Source organism: Globicephala melas, chromosome 1, assembly GCF_963455315.2.
Source record: "Globicephala melas chromosome 1, mGloMel1.2, whole genome shotgun sequence".
Classification (NCBI taxonomy): Eukaryota; Metazoa; Chordata; class Mammalia; order Artiodactyla; family Delphinidae; genus Globicephala; species Globicephala melas.
Genome location: NC_083314.1, coordinates 80,308,810 through 80,329,342, shown reverse-complemented (window position 1 = coordinate 80,329,342; position 20,533 = coordinate 80,308,810). Strand labels below are relative to the sequence as shown.

At 40.4% G+C, this 20,533-nt stretch overlaps 1 protein-coding gene across 4 annotated transcripts in view; it reads right to left on the bottom strand.

Moving 5' to 3' along the window:
* The window catches only part of OTUD7B (OTU deubiquitinase 7B), a 56,230-nt gene extending 40,213 nt beyond the window's left edge, over positions 1–16,017 (bottom strand). Inside the window, exons 1-2 of one of the 4 annotated variants that reach the window (XM_030846375.2) lie at positions 15,749–15,874; positions 90–303 (exon numbers count right to left, since the gene is read on the bottom strand). Coding sequence is in view for 1 of the 4 variants with exons in the window: in XM_060300002.1 (XP_060155985.1) it covers positions 11,924–11,951 (28 nt within the window). In the remaining 3 variants the exon portion in view is untranslated. Of the gene's footprint in view, positions 1–89; positions 304–11,923; positions 12,126–15,748 lie in introns of those variants that run through there. The other 3 variants (XM_060300007.2, XM_030846377.2, XM_060300002.1) reach the window with 3 other exon arrangements.
* Between the last annotated feature and the right edge of the window lie 4,516 nt (positions 16,018–20,533).

Sequence of the window (20,533 nt, the reverse complement as noted above, 5' to 3'; positions counted from 1 at the left end):
ACTGGGAGGCCAGGCAGATACTATCCTGGACCAACATAATTTTGTTATTTATTATAAGATCCATAATATAGGAATGTGGTTGATCTTACCAATAAACTGGGATGAGTTGTTTCCTATGTAGACAGATGCTTCCAGTAAAATGTACTATAAGCCTCTAAGGTCAAACAGATGATAAATCCTGTTAAATTTTCTTGCCACCACAGAGCACCAGGTATAGTATAGGTAACCCTTCATGAAGACATAGCACCAGGCCAAGTTTTCAGGGTGTCAGGTATCTGCTTTTCCTTCTCCCTTCCAGAAAAACTACAAAAGGTATCAATTAGTACACAAGTCATCTGGCAAATATCCCATTGTCCTCTGAGTTCTTCTCCTTGAAATTAATCCAGGAAACCAACCCCTGTAAAAATGAATCCCATTCCATTAATATTTTTAATGTTATTATTAGTAATGATGGTGGTGGTGATAGCAACCACTAGCTCTGTGGTTCACAAAACACTTTCAAATATATTATCTTATTTACTAAAAAAAATGGAGAGGGGATAAAAGGAAATATCATAGGCAACTGTCTCAAATATCAAAAATCAAACCCAGTTTAACTGAATTGAAAAGCAAGCATTTTTAATTCTACCAACGGGTCAAGAAGTTATTTCTATGAAAAAAGCAAAGGGTTGACTCTAGCAAAGCAAAATCACAAATACCCCCTTATATGCCAGGCCTAACTGATTCAATTTATAAATGTTAAGTCTCAGCAAGAATCTGATATTATAAATCTTTGTTACCCCAACCCCTTTCCCAAATGCTTTACCCACAGGTAAAGGCTCAACAAATACTCTTCTAAAGAAGGAACAGTTAATGATGAGGAAGCTGCCCTAGGAAGACAAAGTGATAATACTCAGCATTCAAGTATCTTTTTAAGATTTAACTAACGTTTACTGTGCACCAAATCAAGTATCAAGCACTAGGCTAGACACACCCACATAAATCATCTCATTAACCTCATGAGCCATGCCCAGATATTCCTGGAATCCAAATACTAAATTGACTGGATCCCCAATACTAAATAGTTTTGACACTTACAACCTTGATCCCACCTTATTAATCCCTAGAATTCAACTACTGGAATTTAGCTCATCACTCTCACAGACTTAACCATCTTTTAATGCTTTCTGCTAGGTAATGCTCATGAAAAAACTCCCTGTGCCTGTTTTTAAGCTCCTAACTCCAGAATACCACTCATTCCAGATATGGCACATGGTGATAATGGCCATAATCTAACAAGTATTCTCTTGGATCACACTTGCTAAAGAATAAACCTAAAATGCTAACAAAACTGGATTTCAGCTGGGCAGAAGACATTGAATATTAACAGTCTTCTCAACCTCGAGACTATTTTCTAGTCCTCTGAATACAGAAAGTCTTCTCTATTTGAATGAACTGTGGAAAGCAAGTGTGACCCAAGAGTCACATACTCATCAGAAAGAACCAAGGGAAAAAGAAAAAAATATTCCAACTGGCATGACCACATCACGAGGTTAACAACACATTACTCATCATTGTGCTACAAGAAAGAACTTGCAAGCGGGCAAGGAAGTCAAGGAAACAAATAAAACTCTCCCAGTGCTCAAAGCACAAACACATCCAAATGCCAAAGCAGGTCTCACTGTCCAGTTCATGCCCAGGTATGAGTGGGTTCAGAGAGAGTGGGTAGAGGGGAGGGGAAAAGAGGAAAAGCATTACTGTGCAGGTGTGCTTGCCAGCACCAAGGCAGATTTATTTCTCAGATTCATCAAGAGCCTTTTTAAAAAGAAATACTGGGGGAACCCACCTATTTTTATAGCTTGATTTGTGCAATTACAGAGAACATGTAGTACATGTAAACAGTAGCATATTGTATTGATAATAATTGTTGCAGACATTCCCTTTGGAATCCATCAGTTCTATACCTAAATCCTACCTCTGCCACTTTCTTGCTATGCGACTTTGGGCAAGTTATTTAACTTCTCTGTGCCTTAGCAGGAACCTCATCTGATATTCACTGTGATATCCCTCAGCACCTTAAACAGCGCCTAAATATTCTGGTGAATTAATATTTTATTAACATAGTAATAAATACTTTGGATGAATTACCTGCAAGCAGGTATAAGAATATCTACCTAACTTACGGAATTGTTATCAGTATTAAATGAGATGATTATATAAAACACTTGGTATAGCTGAGGGTAGGGTCTTCACTATTAAATAGCAAAGTTTTCTTCCCTTTATTCCCCAGGCAGGTCACAAGTTATAAAAGAAGAGTCATGGCAAGGATTAAAATGGGATAAGAATTGTAGAAGCCAAACATTGGAATATGTTGACTACAAGGGAGCTAACATAAAATCCAGGAATATTTAATCTTGGCTGATGAAATTACATAACAGTGCCAGACCCTTATAGTAGATACATAGTGTTAGCTGATCCAGAAAATGCTATTTTGCATCTGCAGGTATCTGTTACCAGATAGATAAAAGCCTGGTAGAAAGGAAAAGAAAAGGAAAGGAAAGGAAAGGAAAAAAAAGGGAGTAAGAAGGAGCCACGGGCTTCCCTGGTGGCGCAGTGATTGAGAGTCCGCCTGCCGATGCAGGAGACACAGGTTCATGCCCCAGTCCGGGAAGATCCCACATGCTGCGGAGCGGCTGGGCCCGTGAGCCATGGCCACTGAGCCTGTCCGTCCGGAGCCTGTGCTCCGCAACAGGACAGGCCACAACAGTGAGAGGCCTGCGTACCGCAAAAAAAAAAAAAAAAATAGGAGTCACATCTTAAATATACCTGACTACATATTTAAAAACAAAACATAAAGGATTCTTCAGAAAGCCATTCAATTCTCTAAAAACACACCATTAGCAAAAATACCCTATTGATTCACAGTATTTACTGCCCTTTTTAGGTAATAAGATCTGTGTAAGGAAACTGTTCATAACTGCTGACAGGGTAAATAAGCTTGAAAGATTTGGGTCCAAAACTCTCCTCCTCCAAAAAGACTAATGTGGCCTTTGAGGCTACTTCACCTATAGTTTGTAACCAAAGCAACCTAACTACATGCAGGGAGAAGGACTATTTTATCTTGAAAATTGGGGTCAGAGAATATATGCAATTAAATCCAAAATCTGAAAGAATCTTTTTCCTTGACTGTGAAGAAGTGAAACTCAGAAGAAGATGGCTCTAAGAAACCTAGATCACTGTTACATTACGAGCCTGACAGAAGTATACACATTTAGCGTCTAAATATAAGGAAGATCTATGCAGAACTGAAACAGCTTGTGGTTAAACCTCATCATAATGTGGTCTTCAACTTCCCATTTCACTTCCAGGCATTTGCTCTGTGTTTTTAACCACCTGACCCACCTCCTCGTAAGCCGTATGATATAATAGAAAGAGCACTGAACAACAGTCAAAAGAATGGGCTCTACACCAAGTTCCACTACTTACGAGGCATGCACACCAGCCACTTAAACTCTTTGTATTCAGTATTATCTGAGTGTTGGGCTAGACTCAGTGCTTGCTTCCACCAGGGTATCCCTTTGGAGAGTAGATCAGAAACCAACCAAATCCAGCTCCCCTACTGCTATAACCCAGAATAAATAAAAACATGAGCATTGTTCTTATCTATCCTTTTTCATAAAAGCAGTTACCAAATTCTATTTAGTTTTCTTCAAATCACATGAGTCTCTCCCCTTTCTCCATTCCCATCACCCCTGTAGAGACTCTTTTGTAACAGTCCTCTAACTGCTCTCTCTTCCTCCATTTCACACCACACGGCTGAATCAATTTTCCTAAAATACTAATTTATATATACAATTCCCTGCTCAGGAATTTTTCACTGTAAGGATAAACCAAACTCCTTGGCCTCAGATTTAAGGCCCTCTCCAATTTACCTAACTCTCCAACTTTATTAATCTCATTGCTCTCCTAGGTGAAACACTATGTCTACTTGTTCTGCCTCCCAAGCAAGATGGGCTCAGCTCAAAGTTCTCATACTTTGAATGTTTCCCCTCTATAATTACCCAGTCTTCTCTCTTCTCTAAGGCCTAGATTATCCTAAGGGTAAAAATTTTCCCTACCCACTCCCTCTAAACTTCTGTATAACTCTATATAACTGTATCCCTCACTTGACACGTAATGCCCATGACTTTGTATTACTATTTATCTTTTTATGCAAACATTCAGTCTTCATAACTTACTAAGTTCTTGATAACTTTAACTCTTTCTATACCTGAGGCCTAACTTTTCAGAGGGCAGATATCTAACAAAATGTTTGTTGTTGAGGGTAACTACCTTGAACAAGTCATTGAAATATTCTGGGCCTCATGTTCCTCACCCAGACAATGATGACAACATGTAAATTTCCTTTCCATTCTAAAATGCTACGTGAGATTATACATAATACTACATAGCCTGTATTTCTTTTTTTCTAAATATGTGTGTGTAAATATATAACACTATGTCCTATTTTAACCCAGAATATATATTCCCAAGGGGCCAAGTCTCCTACTACTTGTTTAGTTTATTTATTGGGTAACACTTCCTTGGCATCTCCTCAGAGCATCTTGTCCAAATTCCAGTACACAGCAGGTGTTCAGTAGAAAGGAATTTATAGTCTCAGCCAGACAGCAAACATCAAGGGAAATCTGCGTAGATGATTTTTTTCAATCTTACTTTCCATAATGAACTAGTATATTACCAAAAATTACAAAGATGATGTGAGAGAGAAGGAACTTAATATTAAAATGAGAGGTCACCTTGTGTCAAATAGCTAGGAATTTATTTTAGGCATCCAAAGAAACTAGGATGCAGCCAATCTTAAGTCTAACCCTCAAATTCTATTTGCAGAATTCTGAGGAGTGTGTTAAGTCTCTATCCCTGGACAGTAAACAGGGACCAAGTATTCTTCATATCAGATAATCTTGTCCTTAGTACTGATGGAAAATTTCAGAAAATGAAGAGTCCAAACACTCAGCCAGGTGAGCTCCTAGTTCAAAGAAGATGAAAGCAAACACTCACAAAGGAACTCATTAGAGCCTTAAAGTTTTTAAATGAGAGCATGCTATCCAAAATATTTTTGTTAGTAGCATTATATTTTCCCATTGTCTTGCCTTCATTCCTCACTTGGGACTATCTTCATGTAAATATCAAGACTTACTCATTCTAAAGCCTCAGAGGAATTCTTTTCTTTTCCTTTGAAGTCAGTTATTAATGATTCAAAAGGCACTAGCAGACCAACTCATTTAAAATGACCTAACTTTTCAAAGAATTATTTTAGAACACAAAGCTGATACTTTCAAAGCTGACGTCTATATATGATGTTTTCCAAGTAGGTATGTGGCCTGGATACAACTTTGATATAGTTTAGGTACAAGGTTTATAAAGAATTCTAAGCGGTTTTGAACGATGAGAGGAAACAGAACCTCTTTAAATTTTTATACATATCCCTTTTTCCCATTTCTGCTCCTCTGCTAACTCTCGCTCTCTACTCTGTTTCTTTGCTCTTTCTCCTGATTTCCGCATTCCTCCTCGCTCTTACCCTAAGAACTGTTTGGGGAACCATGGGTAAGAATCTGGTGCCAGGAGCCAGGGTTCTTACCCTCTTCCCTGTTAAGTCTCCAAATATCAATAAAATCAAGGGTCACAAGCAATTTTCTCTTCCCACCACCAGATCTCTCTTATCAAGACTAGAGAAGAGACATGGGGGTGGCAGGAAAGGATAGTGGGGTGGTCATCTACTCAAAGGAACTGCAAGCTCATTAAAGCCAATTCAATCAATTATATGTAGCTACTGACAGCGTAAGTTTTCATCTCAGCCTTATCCTCCAGGTACTCTGGCCTATAACCTTCACACATTCCCCTACAACCTTCCCAAATATACTAAATGTGTGCTGAGAAATAAGAACATTTTATCAAAAATTTGAGCTAAAGATAACTACAAAAGATAATCGGTTGTAAATTAAAGTTCAGAAGTGCATTTTAGAATTATAAATAGATTTGGAATTAGCCCTCAGAAAGGTCCATAATAATGTTCTTCAGAACTCCCATAGGAAATCAAGACGTGACATGTTAAGTTTAACTACAGTTTAAGTTTAAGCAATAACCATTAAATATAAGCTTAAGCAATAACCATTTAACATAATAACCATTAAACATAATAACCATTTAACATAACAACATAAACATAAGTTTAAGCAATAACCATTGGTGATACTTTACTTACTTTACCTCTAAAATTGCAATTTCATTATAGTTAAACTTAACATTTAATTTCTTCCTGGTGGGGGGAGGGAAGGGCTTCCGTGAGGCCTAACAATGTTATACTGGTACTACACATTCCACAATTAAAAGCTTAAAAATATTTTGCTGAGATACAATCTGGTCGCATCAATAAAAAAGGTGCTGTTAAAAGTATAAGTACATATATATGTACAAATGTGTACATTATTTAGGCTTTCTTTTTTAGAGGCCTAAGAATTCCTGTTTCTCAGCAGTATTCATTAAGTGAACAGATAGGCTGCTTTTTCCCAATGCCAATATAAATCTCCAGTGAAGGTGTCAAGACCTTGATGACAATAGCAGAATTTGATAGCTAGTGAAATGTGTCTGGCCACAGGAGCACATTGCCTCAAATACCATCAGGATCAATTCCCAGGAGTTTCCTCATTGGGATGATATCACCAATCAATTCCTATTTCATTTTTCAGGGAATGTTTGCTCTCATCTCCTACAGGAAGTTAGTCTTGACTGCTCTCAACTTTTATGTGCATTTCTATATAATTTTCAGTGCTGAATGTTTCTTTATAAGCTTTATTTTTCATTAGGGCCACTATATCACTCATAATTAAACAGTTCACCAACTCAAAGGACTGTCTTTATTTTTTTATTCATTAGTTAACCATTTAGTCACTAATAGCGACTAAATGCCTACTATGTTTATGTTACTGTGGCAAGCCCCTGAGGGATACAAAGATAAAATAAACTACTTATCTGCTTTCAAGGAGCTCACAGTATAGTAGAAGAGCCATGCTAAGGGCACAAATAAACTAAAATACAAGAATATACAACCACCACCAGATCAGTACCAATAAAATGATAGGCGGATTCAGAAGTAGGAAAGATCGCAGCCTGCAGGAGAAAAAAAACAGGAAAGTTTTCATGGAAGACAGGGTTTAAACTGGGACTCTGATGGGTAGGATTATTTCATGAGGCAAGTGGGGAGGACAGTAGAGGAAAAAGGCTTCAAGATTAAGGTGATTAAATGAACTAGATCTACATGTACACAAATGTGAAAAACAATGTTGAGAGAAAAGGTTGCAAAAATATACATGCAGTATGACTCTATTTATGATTTCAAAATAAAACTATATGTTGTTTGTGTCTGTATTACACATTTTTTTAAAAAGTATAAAACATGAAACGGAATGATACATAACAATTCAGAACAGGATTCATTTCCCAAGAAAGAAGAAGGGGATAAGGATGCAGAGTAGGACTTTGGCTATATCTAATACCTAACAGAGAGTGAGAGATCTAAAACAAATATGACAAAATGTTAATATCCATTAAATTTGGGTTGTGGGCTCAAAATTGTGTTAGGGTTTTTTCCCCTGAACTTTTCTAAATATTTAAAATATCTTAGCATTCAAAATTTTTTAATTAAGAAAGGGGCGGGTAACTGGAAGAATAGGGGGGTCATTAACACAAAAATAATCAGGAGCAGGTTGGTTCCCCTAAACTTTAAGGGAACAGTTGATAAGCTCAGTTTTAGACTGAAGAGCGTCCTTCAGATCCCCCACCTAGTGTGCACAAAAGGCACTTAGAACAGAGTGAGGTGGAGGCTGACATATATGGACAGAAAGGAAGTTTTTATTGCCATCCTAGGTCAGATAACTGAAGGCAGAGAGAACCACCTTCCCACGTAGCTTAAATGCCCTGTAACCAAGTCATCTGCCACAAAACAAAGCCAAGGAAACTTCCAGTTACACAGGAATTCAGATAAAGACTCACTGTGAGTAGCTATTCCATGCCGCCTCTCTCCCCACCCCTCCCCCAAACACTCATAAACAAAAACAAAATGTACCCTTGCCCACTTGAGAAAGAATTAAGAATTGGCAGCTCTGCTAAAGTGGACAGTATCCAATCCAAGGCCCTTCTCTGGAGATGTTGACAGAGCCCAGAGAAAGGAGTAGAGAAATCATAATTCAGTTAAGTTTCGATGAAGACTTACCAGTGGAAGGCATCCATCCTTCTACATCCTCTCATGTCCCAACTTTCCCCAGGGGAATCTAAGGACCTCTAAGATGTCCTCTATCCTGTTCTGTTTTTCTCCAGCAAAAAAGACTAAAACGCAAAATCCAAACTCTTACTTCACGCTTTAAACCCAAATAATTTATTTACCTTCACAAAAATCCAATGAAATTAAAAACATGGGGAAGAAAGATTTAGAATCCAAGTATAATGACAAATCTTGTTTTTTAGATATACTTTTTTCGGTGCCCAATTTATCATAGCTTATTTCTTTTATAAAAGTTTCATTAGTACAATTTAAAATTAAGTTTAAAAGAAAACTTGAAGGCAACTTAGCAGGAGAGATAAATACATCTACACACACAATAACACAAATACCCTGACATTCTTCTACATTTGAAGCACTACCGCTGAAGAATCCTAACATCCTATTCACTCCACTCCAGGGCATCCAACTGCCCCAGGTCAAAGTCCCTATTCTCCATGGTACTCTCAGAACAGATCTTCCTCAGTCAGACCTGGGAAAATACCACTGTTCACTTTGGACTAGTAAAAAGGACAATGGAGTGAAACGACAGAAGTCCTTCTGTCTTCTAGCTCAATGCAGTGTGGCAGAATGGAACAAACACTGCAATGGGACTTGTGAGGGAATGAGAGAGGTGAGCTAACATTTATTAATCACCTACCTCATTACAGCCACTGAAGACTGAATTCCAGACCAAGCTATCACTTCACTACTTCTGTGATCCTAAGTAAATCTCAGGTATTCCGTTTGAAAATCAATGAGGGAGACTAAGAAGCCTAACAGTCCCTCTAGTTCTCTGATTCCATGATTCCACAAACATGATCACTCAACAACAAACGTATTACTGTTAAACATAATAAAGTTATTTTAAAAGTCTTTTGCTTTGTTCCTCTCCAATCCACCCTCTATATACCACTAACAAAATAATCTTTCTAGAACATGAAAATTACTTTATCACCCAATGCTTAAAAACCCTTAAATGGCTTATCATTTAGTGTAGCACAAGATAAAGCTGTCCATGATCGGCCTTACCTACTTCTCCAGCCTCTTCCCCGCCCTCCAACCCTGTCCTCCAGCCATAATAATTACTTAAAAGTTACCTGAAGAAGCCTGACTGTTTCGTTCCTTTAAGCTTTTGTTCATGCTGTTTTCTCAGCCTGGAGTGTACTTCTCTCTCTCATCTGTAGGGTATATCCTTAACTCATCTTTCAAGACTCAGCTCAAATATCATCTCCTCTGGGAGGCACTTTCCAACCTCTGAATGTCCAAGGCAGAACTGACCTTTAGGCCCCCACTCTGCCCCCTACATACCTCTAACACAATACCTATCACACTTCATTCCATCTATATACTGACACATCTCTCTCCTCCCACTAGACCCATAACCCCCTTGGACATTGAGATCTTGTCTGACTCATCTGCTTCCTTAGTGCCTAAGACAGTGCTTACAAGAGACATTCAATGGGTATTTGATGGAGTGGGGAGCAGAGGAACAGAAAACATGAAAGGAGACAGAAAAACTCAATTAAGATGGCCTGAAGAGTGGAGAATAGTAGTATTTATCAGTACCACTATCTTTGGCCTTCTGCTCTTTCCCTAAACTCTAGTCTTCAGAGAGTTTATTCATCTTCTTGGCTACAGCTACCACATCTATGCTGATGAACTGCAAAACAACACTTTCAAGCATTATTAACCCTCACCGCTCCACCAGCTGTAGGCTCTTCTCTAACAACTGGAACACCTTTCATTCGGATGTTTCATTGCCACTTTAAATCCAAAACATCTCAAACTGAACTCATCATATTTCCTTAAGAAATGAGGAAACCTCCCTAACTTCTTTACCCCAGTCAGTATCTCAGAAACCCAGGCTTAAAATGCTATCATTATGTTTGATTGAACACTCTCCATCATCTTCCACATCCAGCCCGCACTGATTTCAATTTTTTCCTTCACAATCTCTTTGTCACTCTTTCCCCTCCTTAACCCACCCTCCACAACTCTAGCTCAGGCCTCATCACCTCACACATCCCAGCTGCTAATCTCCCTTCCCTCCAAGCCAATCTATTTCCCAATATCATCATATTACAATCCTAATAAAAAATTCTCAGTGGTTAGCTATTTTCCATTGTTCAAGATCTAAACTTATAAGCCTGACTTTTAAGACCCTCTATAAACATAGCTCCAGACCATCCTAACCACCTGTGTTTTACTACTATTCACTGCGACTCAGGTCAGTCTCATCACTGCCCCAAGAACATTCCAAGTACATTCCTGTGCCCAGGCTTCTGCTTGATCCCTCTCAGCTCCAAATTTAAATGATTTTTTTGTTATTTGCTTCATTTTCATTTCTTGTACCTAATACAATTTTTTTTAAGATCTGGAGTAAGTCACAATTCCTCTGTGACATCACTCATAACTACCTGAGTACTCTACTCCCAAAACACCTATGGTATGAGGTCTGTATTATGCAAATGATAATACACTTTCACATTTTAAATTTTTCTCTGGCATAAAGAGGCTCAATAGGTATTCATTCCTTCCTATTCCCCTTACTCCCAACTAGGCTGTAAATTCTTCAAGGGCACAAAACTGTCATTTTTCCTAATCCTCCATACCACTTAGTAGAACTAAATTCACAGCAGGATCACTAAAAATAACAGCTTAGTAGTCTCTCCTATCAAAAACTATTTCTTATAGTATAAGGTATAAGAGATAATCCTAAAAAACACAGTTAAAAATAATCCTGAACTAAACTGTATAAATTAAGATGACTGATTTTTCCACCTCTGAATTTTAGCTCAGAGATACTTCAATCTCCTGACTTAAGTGGTAAATAATAATCCTGTGCCCATGACATCACAAGCACATAGTTTGGTAATGATTATGAGAAGGCTGGGGGTAGGCAAGGATGAAGGAAAGCAAGTCAACTGAAAGAACAAGGATGGAAGAACAGCTGTGTGATTTTTTTGTTTACTTCTTAAGTGTGGACTTCTCCTCATTCCTTTTTCTTTTTTTTCTTAAATTGGCCACATTTTCAAACAAGTTTACTCCAGGAGGAAAAATCTAATAGATTTTCAAAGGAGCTAATATCTGAAGAGCCTCTACAAAGCCCAAGTCCTTCAAAAAAAAGCCAGCTTAATCTTCAACAATGCAGTATCACGCAGTAGGACTCTTCCAGATATTGTGTGTAAAGACTTATTCAGGCTGCAACATAGGCATCTTCTACCAATAGCTCTTAGGAATAAGGCAGACAGCCTGAGGCCACATTGGACACACACAGATTTTGAAAAGAAATTGGTCTTCATTAACATACTCAGTATAGCCCAGTCTTAATTACCCTCATATGGACTTTTCATTTTATGGATTTCTGAGGCAAAATCTTTAATCCAAGACTGACGTTTCTTCACCATCAGTATACTTTCCTCACTATCAGGTAATTCAGGCTTAGAAATGCCAATTCATTTCATCAGTATGATCCCCAAAACACTAAAATAAGTCTGGTTTTTAAAATAATGCATTTTCAAACCAAGAAATTTCTTTCTGAAGTTCTGAATTACCTAAACTAGTGCTCCCTACAATAGCAGAGATAACTGAAAGTTCAATGCACTGGAAACATGACACTGCCCTTACCATAAGCTCTTGAAGAGAATCCAGACATAGCCTTGAGACTTCCCCACAGGTTGGTACAACATCAGACAGTCACAAGCAGAGCTCAACATAGTGAGTAAGGTGTGTAAATACAAAAATTTCTACAAGGAATCTTACGTCTCCTGGCTGATCTCTTTAGGCCAGGATGGTCCAGAAGAGAAGTAGGAGAGTCACAATTTACCGGTGCCTGACTCCTTGTCCCTGAGTTCTTGGATCAGAGGGCTCAATACTTCTCATTAAAGCCATCCTTTGTTCAAGGACCTACAATGACTCTATTGACCCTTTCATCAACACCCAACAGAGTCTGGCCTCTGAGTCCCCTCCACCCTCTCGCCTGCTCTACCCATGACTTGACCAACCCACATTCTCTCCAGTCATTCTCATTTATTCTCCCCACAAACACAACTTAGTCATTCATACCATCATTGCACACTGTACATTCTATACTTTCTGCCCAGAAGATCTTTTATCTCCTTTTACTCCTAACACAGAATAATTATTTTATTTATTGGAATGCTCACACCTATTATATAGATAAGGATGGAGAAGTAAATTGCCCAAGGTCACATTAGTAAAAAGTAGAACCACAAGTTGAACCAAGATCGTCTAACTCCATAGCCCATGCCTCATTATGACTGTAATCCATAGCCTCCCAAGTCCACTTCAAATTTTACTGACTCAGAAATCTTCCCTAATTTACTTCATTCATACTTTGTTACTTCGAATTTCCTAATCTCTACATACTCCATTTGTAGCACATTAAACTTGGTTTTGTTTATATGTTTTTTCTTAAATGTTAAAGCTTATAATAGTCTGCTTTCTCATTTACATACTGCCTTCCCCAACATCACCCTTGTCCCAAGGGCAAGAACACCTGTTTTTACAACTTTTATATCTCCCCAAAGCCTGTCACTGACACTTGGAAACTGCCTTATCCACAGGAGTGTTCAGTCATTATTCAGCAAGGATTTATTACTTAAAAAAAAAAAATCAACTTCCTTCTTCTATCATATTAAAAAATCAACTAATTTCAGGCATTCATGATAAAACTGTCCTGCATCTGCATTCTAGTTACACAGATTTTAATTGTCTGACTTATCAGGGGCTGTTGAAAAGATTCCAGGCTGCCATTCCACAGCTCCTAAGTTTGCATAGGAAAGATACTGCTGAAGTCACACTTCAAAGCATTGTTTCAGGATTTTTCCCTTGATGGGATGAATGTCTGGCGTAAGGAGAACGTGTGCTCCCTTATAAAGTCCTCTGCCAGCATACTTAGCATGCTTGAGACATTCAGGAACTCTAAAACTTTAACAAGTGGCACTTAGTTCCCCCGTAACAGTCTGAAAACTTATTTTTAATACTGAGTTACTCCATCATAATTCACTTAGTTACATATATATTGAATCTCAAAATTCCAAACAAAGCCTTCTGAGAACTGAAAACAGTGATGGGCTATTGGGCTGCTACACTTATTCCTAGAGTTTATTCACTCCTTCAATCCCCACCCCTAACCCCTGGAATAATATATGTAGTTCAACTAGGGGAAGTTGCTAAATACAGATATGAATTGAATTTGCCAGATATCATCACTAATATTGGCACGAACTAACTCATAAATTAAAACAACTATTGATAGTCAACAGACTCTGGAACAGCATGTGTGATTTTTAAAAATTAGATATTACCCTTCAAATTAAGTCATTTTCAATAGGGGTCCCAAAAGAAAGAGATTAACGAAATAAAGCTTCAGGAAAATTTCCACGTTGTTGGTAACATAACTACACAAAGTCCAACTAGTAATTAACATTCATTACTGGTCAACTTGCCTTATACAAGTCAGTAGACAGCCCTTTCTTTGGCAAAGGTTTACTTTTTTTCTTCACAAAGGAGTCTTTGGCATTAAATGAAAGGGATAAGTCAAAGCAGGCAACAACAACAACAAAAATAGTAATAGTTTGGAAACTATCTTCCTTCCATCTTTCCTTCCTGCTTGAATGCGTACTGTCCAAAGTGGATATCTGTTCAACTCTAAATTATTCATGTTAATGGATGATTATCGATAGAAAGGTGCTGATAATCCGAAATGGAAAAAATCGAAAAATAATCTATTTCAGTTTTGGAAAATCTTTTCAGCGTATTTATCATTTCAATTATTCCTAGCATGAGCTAATATGTGTATTCATTTGTAATCTCTAAGTACATAGTAACTGGCCACTAACTCAGGGAGGTGCTCTGAGGCATGCTGCGTAGCTAGCGGAAATTAGAACAGACTGGTATTCAGCTTCCAGATGAGCAACATCAATTTCATTTATTTTACAGTTCTGTCCAGCCTTCAAAATATCAATAGACTAGCACAGCAGGTTGGTTACTAACCTTTAAAAGAAAGGCTCGGAAAAACAATGAGGACAAAGAGTATAATTGTTTGCCCATAATGTATTCATTTGTAAATTATGCACAGCAAATGTTTAATTACAAGTCTGATTCTCCCTAGGCACCCAGCATAAGCCCCTGCTGTCTTCTCCATCCCATCAAGAATGCAATCTCACTTATTAGGAAAGAAAGTTTCTGTTTTTTAAAGTAATACAGTATAGAAAATGTTTTTTAAAAGATTTAGGACTAACTACCCTTTTGGACCCGCCTTATCGACTACCTCTTCTCTCTACTTTGTCCTTTCCCACTTTAGAAATAGGTTGAAAGACAAAGGGATCCAGCGTCCTCTAAGATCTAAATATACAGTATGAGAAGCCAAAGACTGAACATTACCTGTTTCTGATTTTCTATAAAGTATTTTATACATATATGTACTAAAAGTCAACTAATTTTTGCCTTTGCATTCATGAAAACTCCCTGAAAAGCTGGGGAGAACCTCTTACAGAAAATTTCTTTGAACCTAATTTTTATATCTGTATTGTGCCCAGAGAAGCCACCTGGGCTCCAGAGAGATTATCTAGACCGTGGGGGGGTGGGGGGGAGGGGTGGGAAAAAAAGAGGAAGAGAGAGAAGGAAAGACGGAGTGGAAGAGAGAGGCGGAGAGAGAGACTCAGAGCGCTGGTCCTTGTGAGCCGACAAGCTAAAAATACGCCGGCCCAGTAAACAAATCCCGTTCCATCCCGACCGGAGCCACACCGTTAACCTAGTAATTATGAGAAGAGGAGTGAGATCACGCAGCCCCCGGCTTACTCATCATCAGCTTCTAAAGTTTCCATCGGCTCACAGCAACTTTTCTTTTTTCTAAAGTTCATAAGCCTGCCCTAGAACCAACCTCTCTCTCTCTCTCTCTCTCTCTCTCACACACACACACACACACACACACACACACTTCTTTTTCGCTCCCTTCCTCCATTACTGGACGCACCTCAGTTTGGCTATCGATAGGGGAGAACAGCTTGTTTTCTTTTCATTTTACTTTTATATTGAGACTTTAAAATGAACTTTATCCTACAATGAGGGTAGTACCCTGCACTCCTAGCCACCTTAAAACTCCACCATCTCTCCCCGAAAGTCTAGCTGACAAGGGAGGACCGTCCAAACTGCCCAGCACAGTTGACGAAGGGAGGCCACGAACGGGGAAGGGAGGCTGGGAAGGCGGGACGCAGGTGAAAGGGAGGAGTAACCGCGGAAAGGTTGGGGCCAAGCAAGGAACAGTCAGGGCGGAGAGGGGGTGCCGAGAGGAGATGGCTCAGGGTGAAATATAATCAGAAAGGAGATGGGGAACAGTGGCGATCAGAGGGTCAGAGTTTGGGAGTCTAAAGAGGCGGGAGGGGCGGGAGCAGACGGGGGAGGGTGACAAGGCGGGGGCTCCGTTACCCTCGCGGCTCCCGGGGCAAGGCCCTAGGCCGGGGCGGAGCGCGGGGCCCGGCTGCCTCTCCTCATTCCTCTGCTGTGACCCCGGGGTCCGGCCGGCCCCTCCCCCGTCGACGATGGAGGCGGAGGCGGTGGCAGAGACTGAGACCGCGGCTGCTGTTCCGCACAGGATCAGGAGCTGGAGCCAGACGGGACTGATCTGGACTGGCCTCCCCCAGTGGCTTTTTGCCTGCTCCACACTCGACTCCGGCTGCTGGTTCAGGATCGGTGGTTTTCGGCCGTCCGGCCGGAAACAAGCGCCAGTTTCCGGCCGGAGCGGGTTGGTGGTGACACCCAAGCGGCCCCCGGGCCTCCTCCCGCCCAGCCCCGCCCCGCCCCACCCCGTAGCAGCCCCGCCCTTAGCGCCACTCCCCTAGCTGCGGCCAGTTTGGCGCTTGCCCCGTGCGTGACCCCGTGTTTTCCTGGCCCGTGTACCTAAAGCCCCTGTTCTGGAGAGTTCTTGAACCGGAGCTGGAGGGCTACTCGGTGGACTCTTGAGACTTTGAGGTGTAGTTAGTTGGACACAGCCCTTTGGGAAGAAGCAGAAAGAGGCGGGGTAGTTCTAGAAAGGTGAGAGGGATGAAAATACTTAGACTGAGAAGACTGAAATTCTAGTTACTCTACGCGATCATTCTGGACTGACCGGAGGAAAATTAACACTTCTTCCAGACCAATCTCCACCCAGTTAAGCACTCTCCCTCCTTCACTCCTGCAGTGAACATAGTGTAAGATGTTAGGGGAAAACCCGAACGAACTTTTTGGCCAACCGCATACTTTTCTCTGTAAATACTCAATATTTATTTACTTGCATAATGATAATACCCTATTGACATATCTGCCTTAGACTGTTAGCACAAGCAAAACAAGTTATGTAGTGCTTTTTTGGTAATACCTTTTAACAGCCTTGCACAACAACCATGCTGTAGCATAGTTCAATTCACAAATATTGAGTCCCTACTACGTGCAAGGCACTGTGCTCATTGATCCTGGGGACACAAAAATGAATAAGACATAATTCCAGGCATCAAGGGTCTTACACTTTAGTAAAACACAAAACTGTATTGTATAAGGCAGAACTCACATATGTGCTGTGTGATTTACAAGGACCTATGGCTATGGGAACATAAGCCTTGCCTGGCACATAGCAGACCTTCCATATTTGTTGAATGAATAAATATTAGACGAACGTGGACAGTTTCAAGTAAGAAGAGCCATTTAATAAATACCTCTTTATGACAAACACAAAGTGCAGCCAGCCCCTGCTATAATCTGACCAAAGAAATGCTAAGTTTTTTTAAGTTTATTTATTTTATTTATTTATTTTTGGCTGTGTTGGGTCTTCATTGCTGCGTGGGGGCTTTCTCTAGTTGCGGCGAGCGGGGGCTACTCTTCGTTGTGGTGCGAGGGCTTCTCATTGCGGTGGCTTCTGTTGTTGCAGAGCACAGGCTCTAGGCGCGCGCGCTTCAATAGTTGTGGCTTGTGGGCTCTAGCGCTCCGGCTCGGTAGCTGTGGCGCTCGGACTCAGTTGCTCCGTGGCATGTGGGATCTTCCCGGACCAGGGCTCAAACCCTTGTCCCCTGCATTGGCAGACGGATTCTTAACCACTGCGCCACCAGGGAAGCGCAAGAAATGCTAAATTTTAATTCAGATTCCTAACATTGTGGCAACTGGTTTGCGTTTTCAAAATGTTGTGCCCATTAGGCCTATTTAAAAACAAATATTACAGTCAACTTTTCTGTCCCCTCACTACTTTCTGAAGTCTTCAGTTTCTAAAGGTAAAGAGGGGAGCATAGACACTTTAGAATTATCCAGCTCAAGACTAGAAAATTGACATCTGAAACAAGAAACTTCCTAGACAGCTATATCTCTTGGGAATATCCTGGATTTAGAGTTGAAGATTTAGGGCCTAGGGCTATACCAAGGCCAAGTAGGTCAGAGTACCTAGCATGAGGCACATCCAGGACCAGCAATACAGGTTGGCAGGCAGAGGCATTTGGGGGACAAGCATGTGGGGACTACAAATTTTGGACACTGTTCAGTGGCAAATTTGAGAAGGAGTAGGATGAGACTTGGTCACCGAACTCCATGGATCACACCCACCCTTGCCAGCTAGATCTGAGGTAGGAAGAAAGGTCCACAGATGAGGAGCCTCAAAAATTTAAAGCTGTCTTGTTTCACCAAGGCCCTCCCAGGACCAGGTTAGGCCCATCTGTTAACTACGTCTTTCTAGTCTTAACTCCACTACCACAGACTTATTATGACCAGGTATGACGTTCAAAGGCCTTCTCCACCTCTCAGTACAAGGCTGACCTTTACTTTTGGCAGTGACTACAAAAAGTTTCCAAATTTGAAAGCTGGGCCAAGTTGCTGATCAAACTCATTTAAGTGACCACACTTTATAGGCTTGCCTGGAAATTTAGGGGCCAGGAAGTGATGGGGTTGCAGTTGCTTTGTGCCTGTTTCTTGCTCTGACCATCCATCACTCATTGTTGTTTGTGCAGTTGCTCAATGGGCTGCTTGTTTTGGGTCAGCCCAGGCTGTATGCGTAGCAGTGTGGTCAGCCGGGCTGGGAGCCAGGCCACCTGGGTTCTGGTCCCAGCTCAGCCAGCCCCTAATCCATTAAGTGATTCCCTATTCCTATGTGTCAATTTCTCTGCCTAGAAGCAGGGGACCTCTTTTGTAGTGATGTGCAGCCATTCAGGCTGTCACTATGCTAAATGCTCAGAAGCAGCTGTCCAGTGTCATTGTGGGAAGTCAGAACACAGGTGATTATTTTTTGCTGACAGGTAGAAAAACAGTAAGGGAAGTAAAAACAGCAGAGAAAACCCTACCAGTATACACAGGGTCACACAGCCTTATCTGCCATTCAGTACAAAGTTCTCATCCACCCTAAAGGCCTGTTTACTCATTTTAGCAATTCTAAGGGCTACTCCAAGGAGCTCCCTGAGTTTTCACTTCACTTTAAGCAAGAGCAGAAAAAAACAGAGCTTTGCCTTTCAGCAGAGAAACTAAAAGGAGAGATTATTTCAACACCTGGGCTAATGGATAGAGTAGGGGGAAATGTTCAGAGAAAGCTATTTTGCAGCTAACCAGGAAAACAAAAAACAAACAAAAAAAGCCACCCGGCAATTGTTTGCATTTATATGCTTTTGTGGTAGAAAAGAAAATCAAACCAAAATAACTTCCTTTCCACTACCACCACTATAATTTAGACCAGTGGTTCTGTGGAGTCTTAAAAACTACATACCGTATGTGCCTAGGAACCTCAGATGACTAACTCAGAATTCTTAGGACTGAGGACCATGAATCTATATTTTTTAAAAATATCCACAGTTCTTATAAAGTGAAACGCTTTCCTACTCTGTAACCCAGCAATTCCACTCGTAGGTATTTACCCAATAGAAATGAAAACAGATGTCCACAAAAAGCTTTTATGTAAATGTTCATAGCAGCATTATTCATAATAGACCCAAACTGGAAACATCTCAGATGTCTACCAACAGAAAAAATACACTAATCAAACAATGGAATACAATTTTAAAAATATGGACTCCCTTTAAACACAACAACATGGATAAGTCTTAAAATCATTTGTTGAGAAAAAGAAGCCATTTATATGAAATTCGAGAACAGGCAAAAGTAACCATGATGATAGAAATCAGAACTGTGGTTGCAGGGACTTCCCTGGTGGCACTGTGGTTAAGAATCCACCTGCCAATGCAGGGGAACATGGGTTCGAGCCCTGGTCCGGGAAGATCCCACATGCTGCAGAGTAACTAAGCCCATGTGCCACAACTACTGAGTCTGTGCTCTAGAGCCTACGAGCCACAGCTACTGAGCCCGAGTGCCAGAACTACTGAAGCCTGTGCACCTAGAGCCTGTGCTCCGCAACAAGAGAAGCCACCGCAATGAGAAGCCCGCGCGCAGCAATGGAGAGTAGCCCCTGCTCGCCGCAACTAGAGAAAGCCCGCACGCAGCAACAAAGACCCAAGGCAGCCAAAAATAAATAAATAACTTTATTAAAGAAAAAAAAAAGAACTATGGTTGCATATTGGGGGGAAGTGGAGATTGAATAGAAAGGGGGCATGAGGGAAATTTTTGAGGTGACGGAAATGTTCTATATCTTGATGAGGTAGCTGTTACACATGTACCTCAAATTGTGTACTTAAGATCTGCACATTTCACCATGTGAACTTTACCTCAATTTAAAAAATAGAAAACAAACATCTTGGGTTCCTTCATAACACTTAACCAAGTTATAAATTTACATTTACTTGTAGATTATTTCATTGATATTTGATTCATCAGTTAGATTGCAAAGCTCCACCAGATATGTTCACCGTTTTATCTATAGTACCTAGCATAGTGCTTTACCCATGGCAGTCATCCATTACATATCTATTGAGTGAATGAGTGAATGAATTGGCAGTTGAGAACCATTGCTTTGGTAGTACATATCAGACTCTATTTTATAATAGAGTCACATCTAGACTCATAATAATATAACTGGGTCTATTTCCAGGCCTTCTATCTGCTCGCATACCATTGCTAGATTACGCTTCCTAAAATGCTTCACTGATATTTTCTCCCTTTTCAAAAGCTGTAGCAGCATGTTGCTTGCTTAACCACTGTCCATCCCCCTTCCCCGCCCTTGCTTATAGAATCCTGATCATGTTTAAGCAGCCATCCTTCTCTATGTGGCCATGGGCTTCAGGGGAGATTGACTCCAGTGTAGGGGTGGGGGCTGAG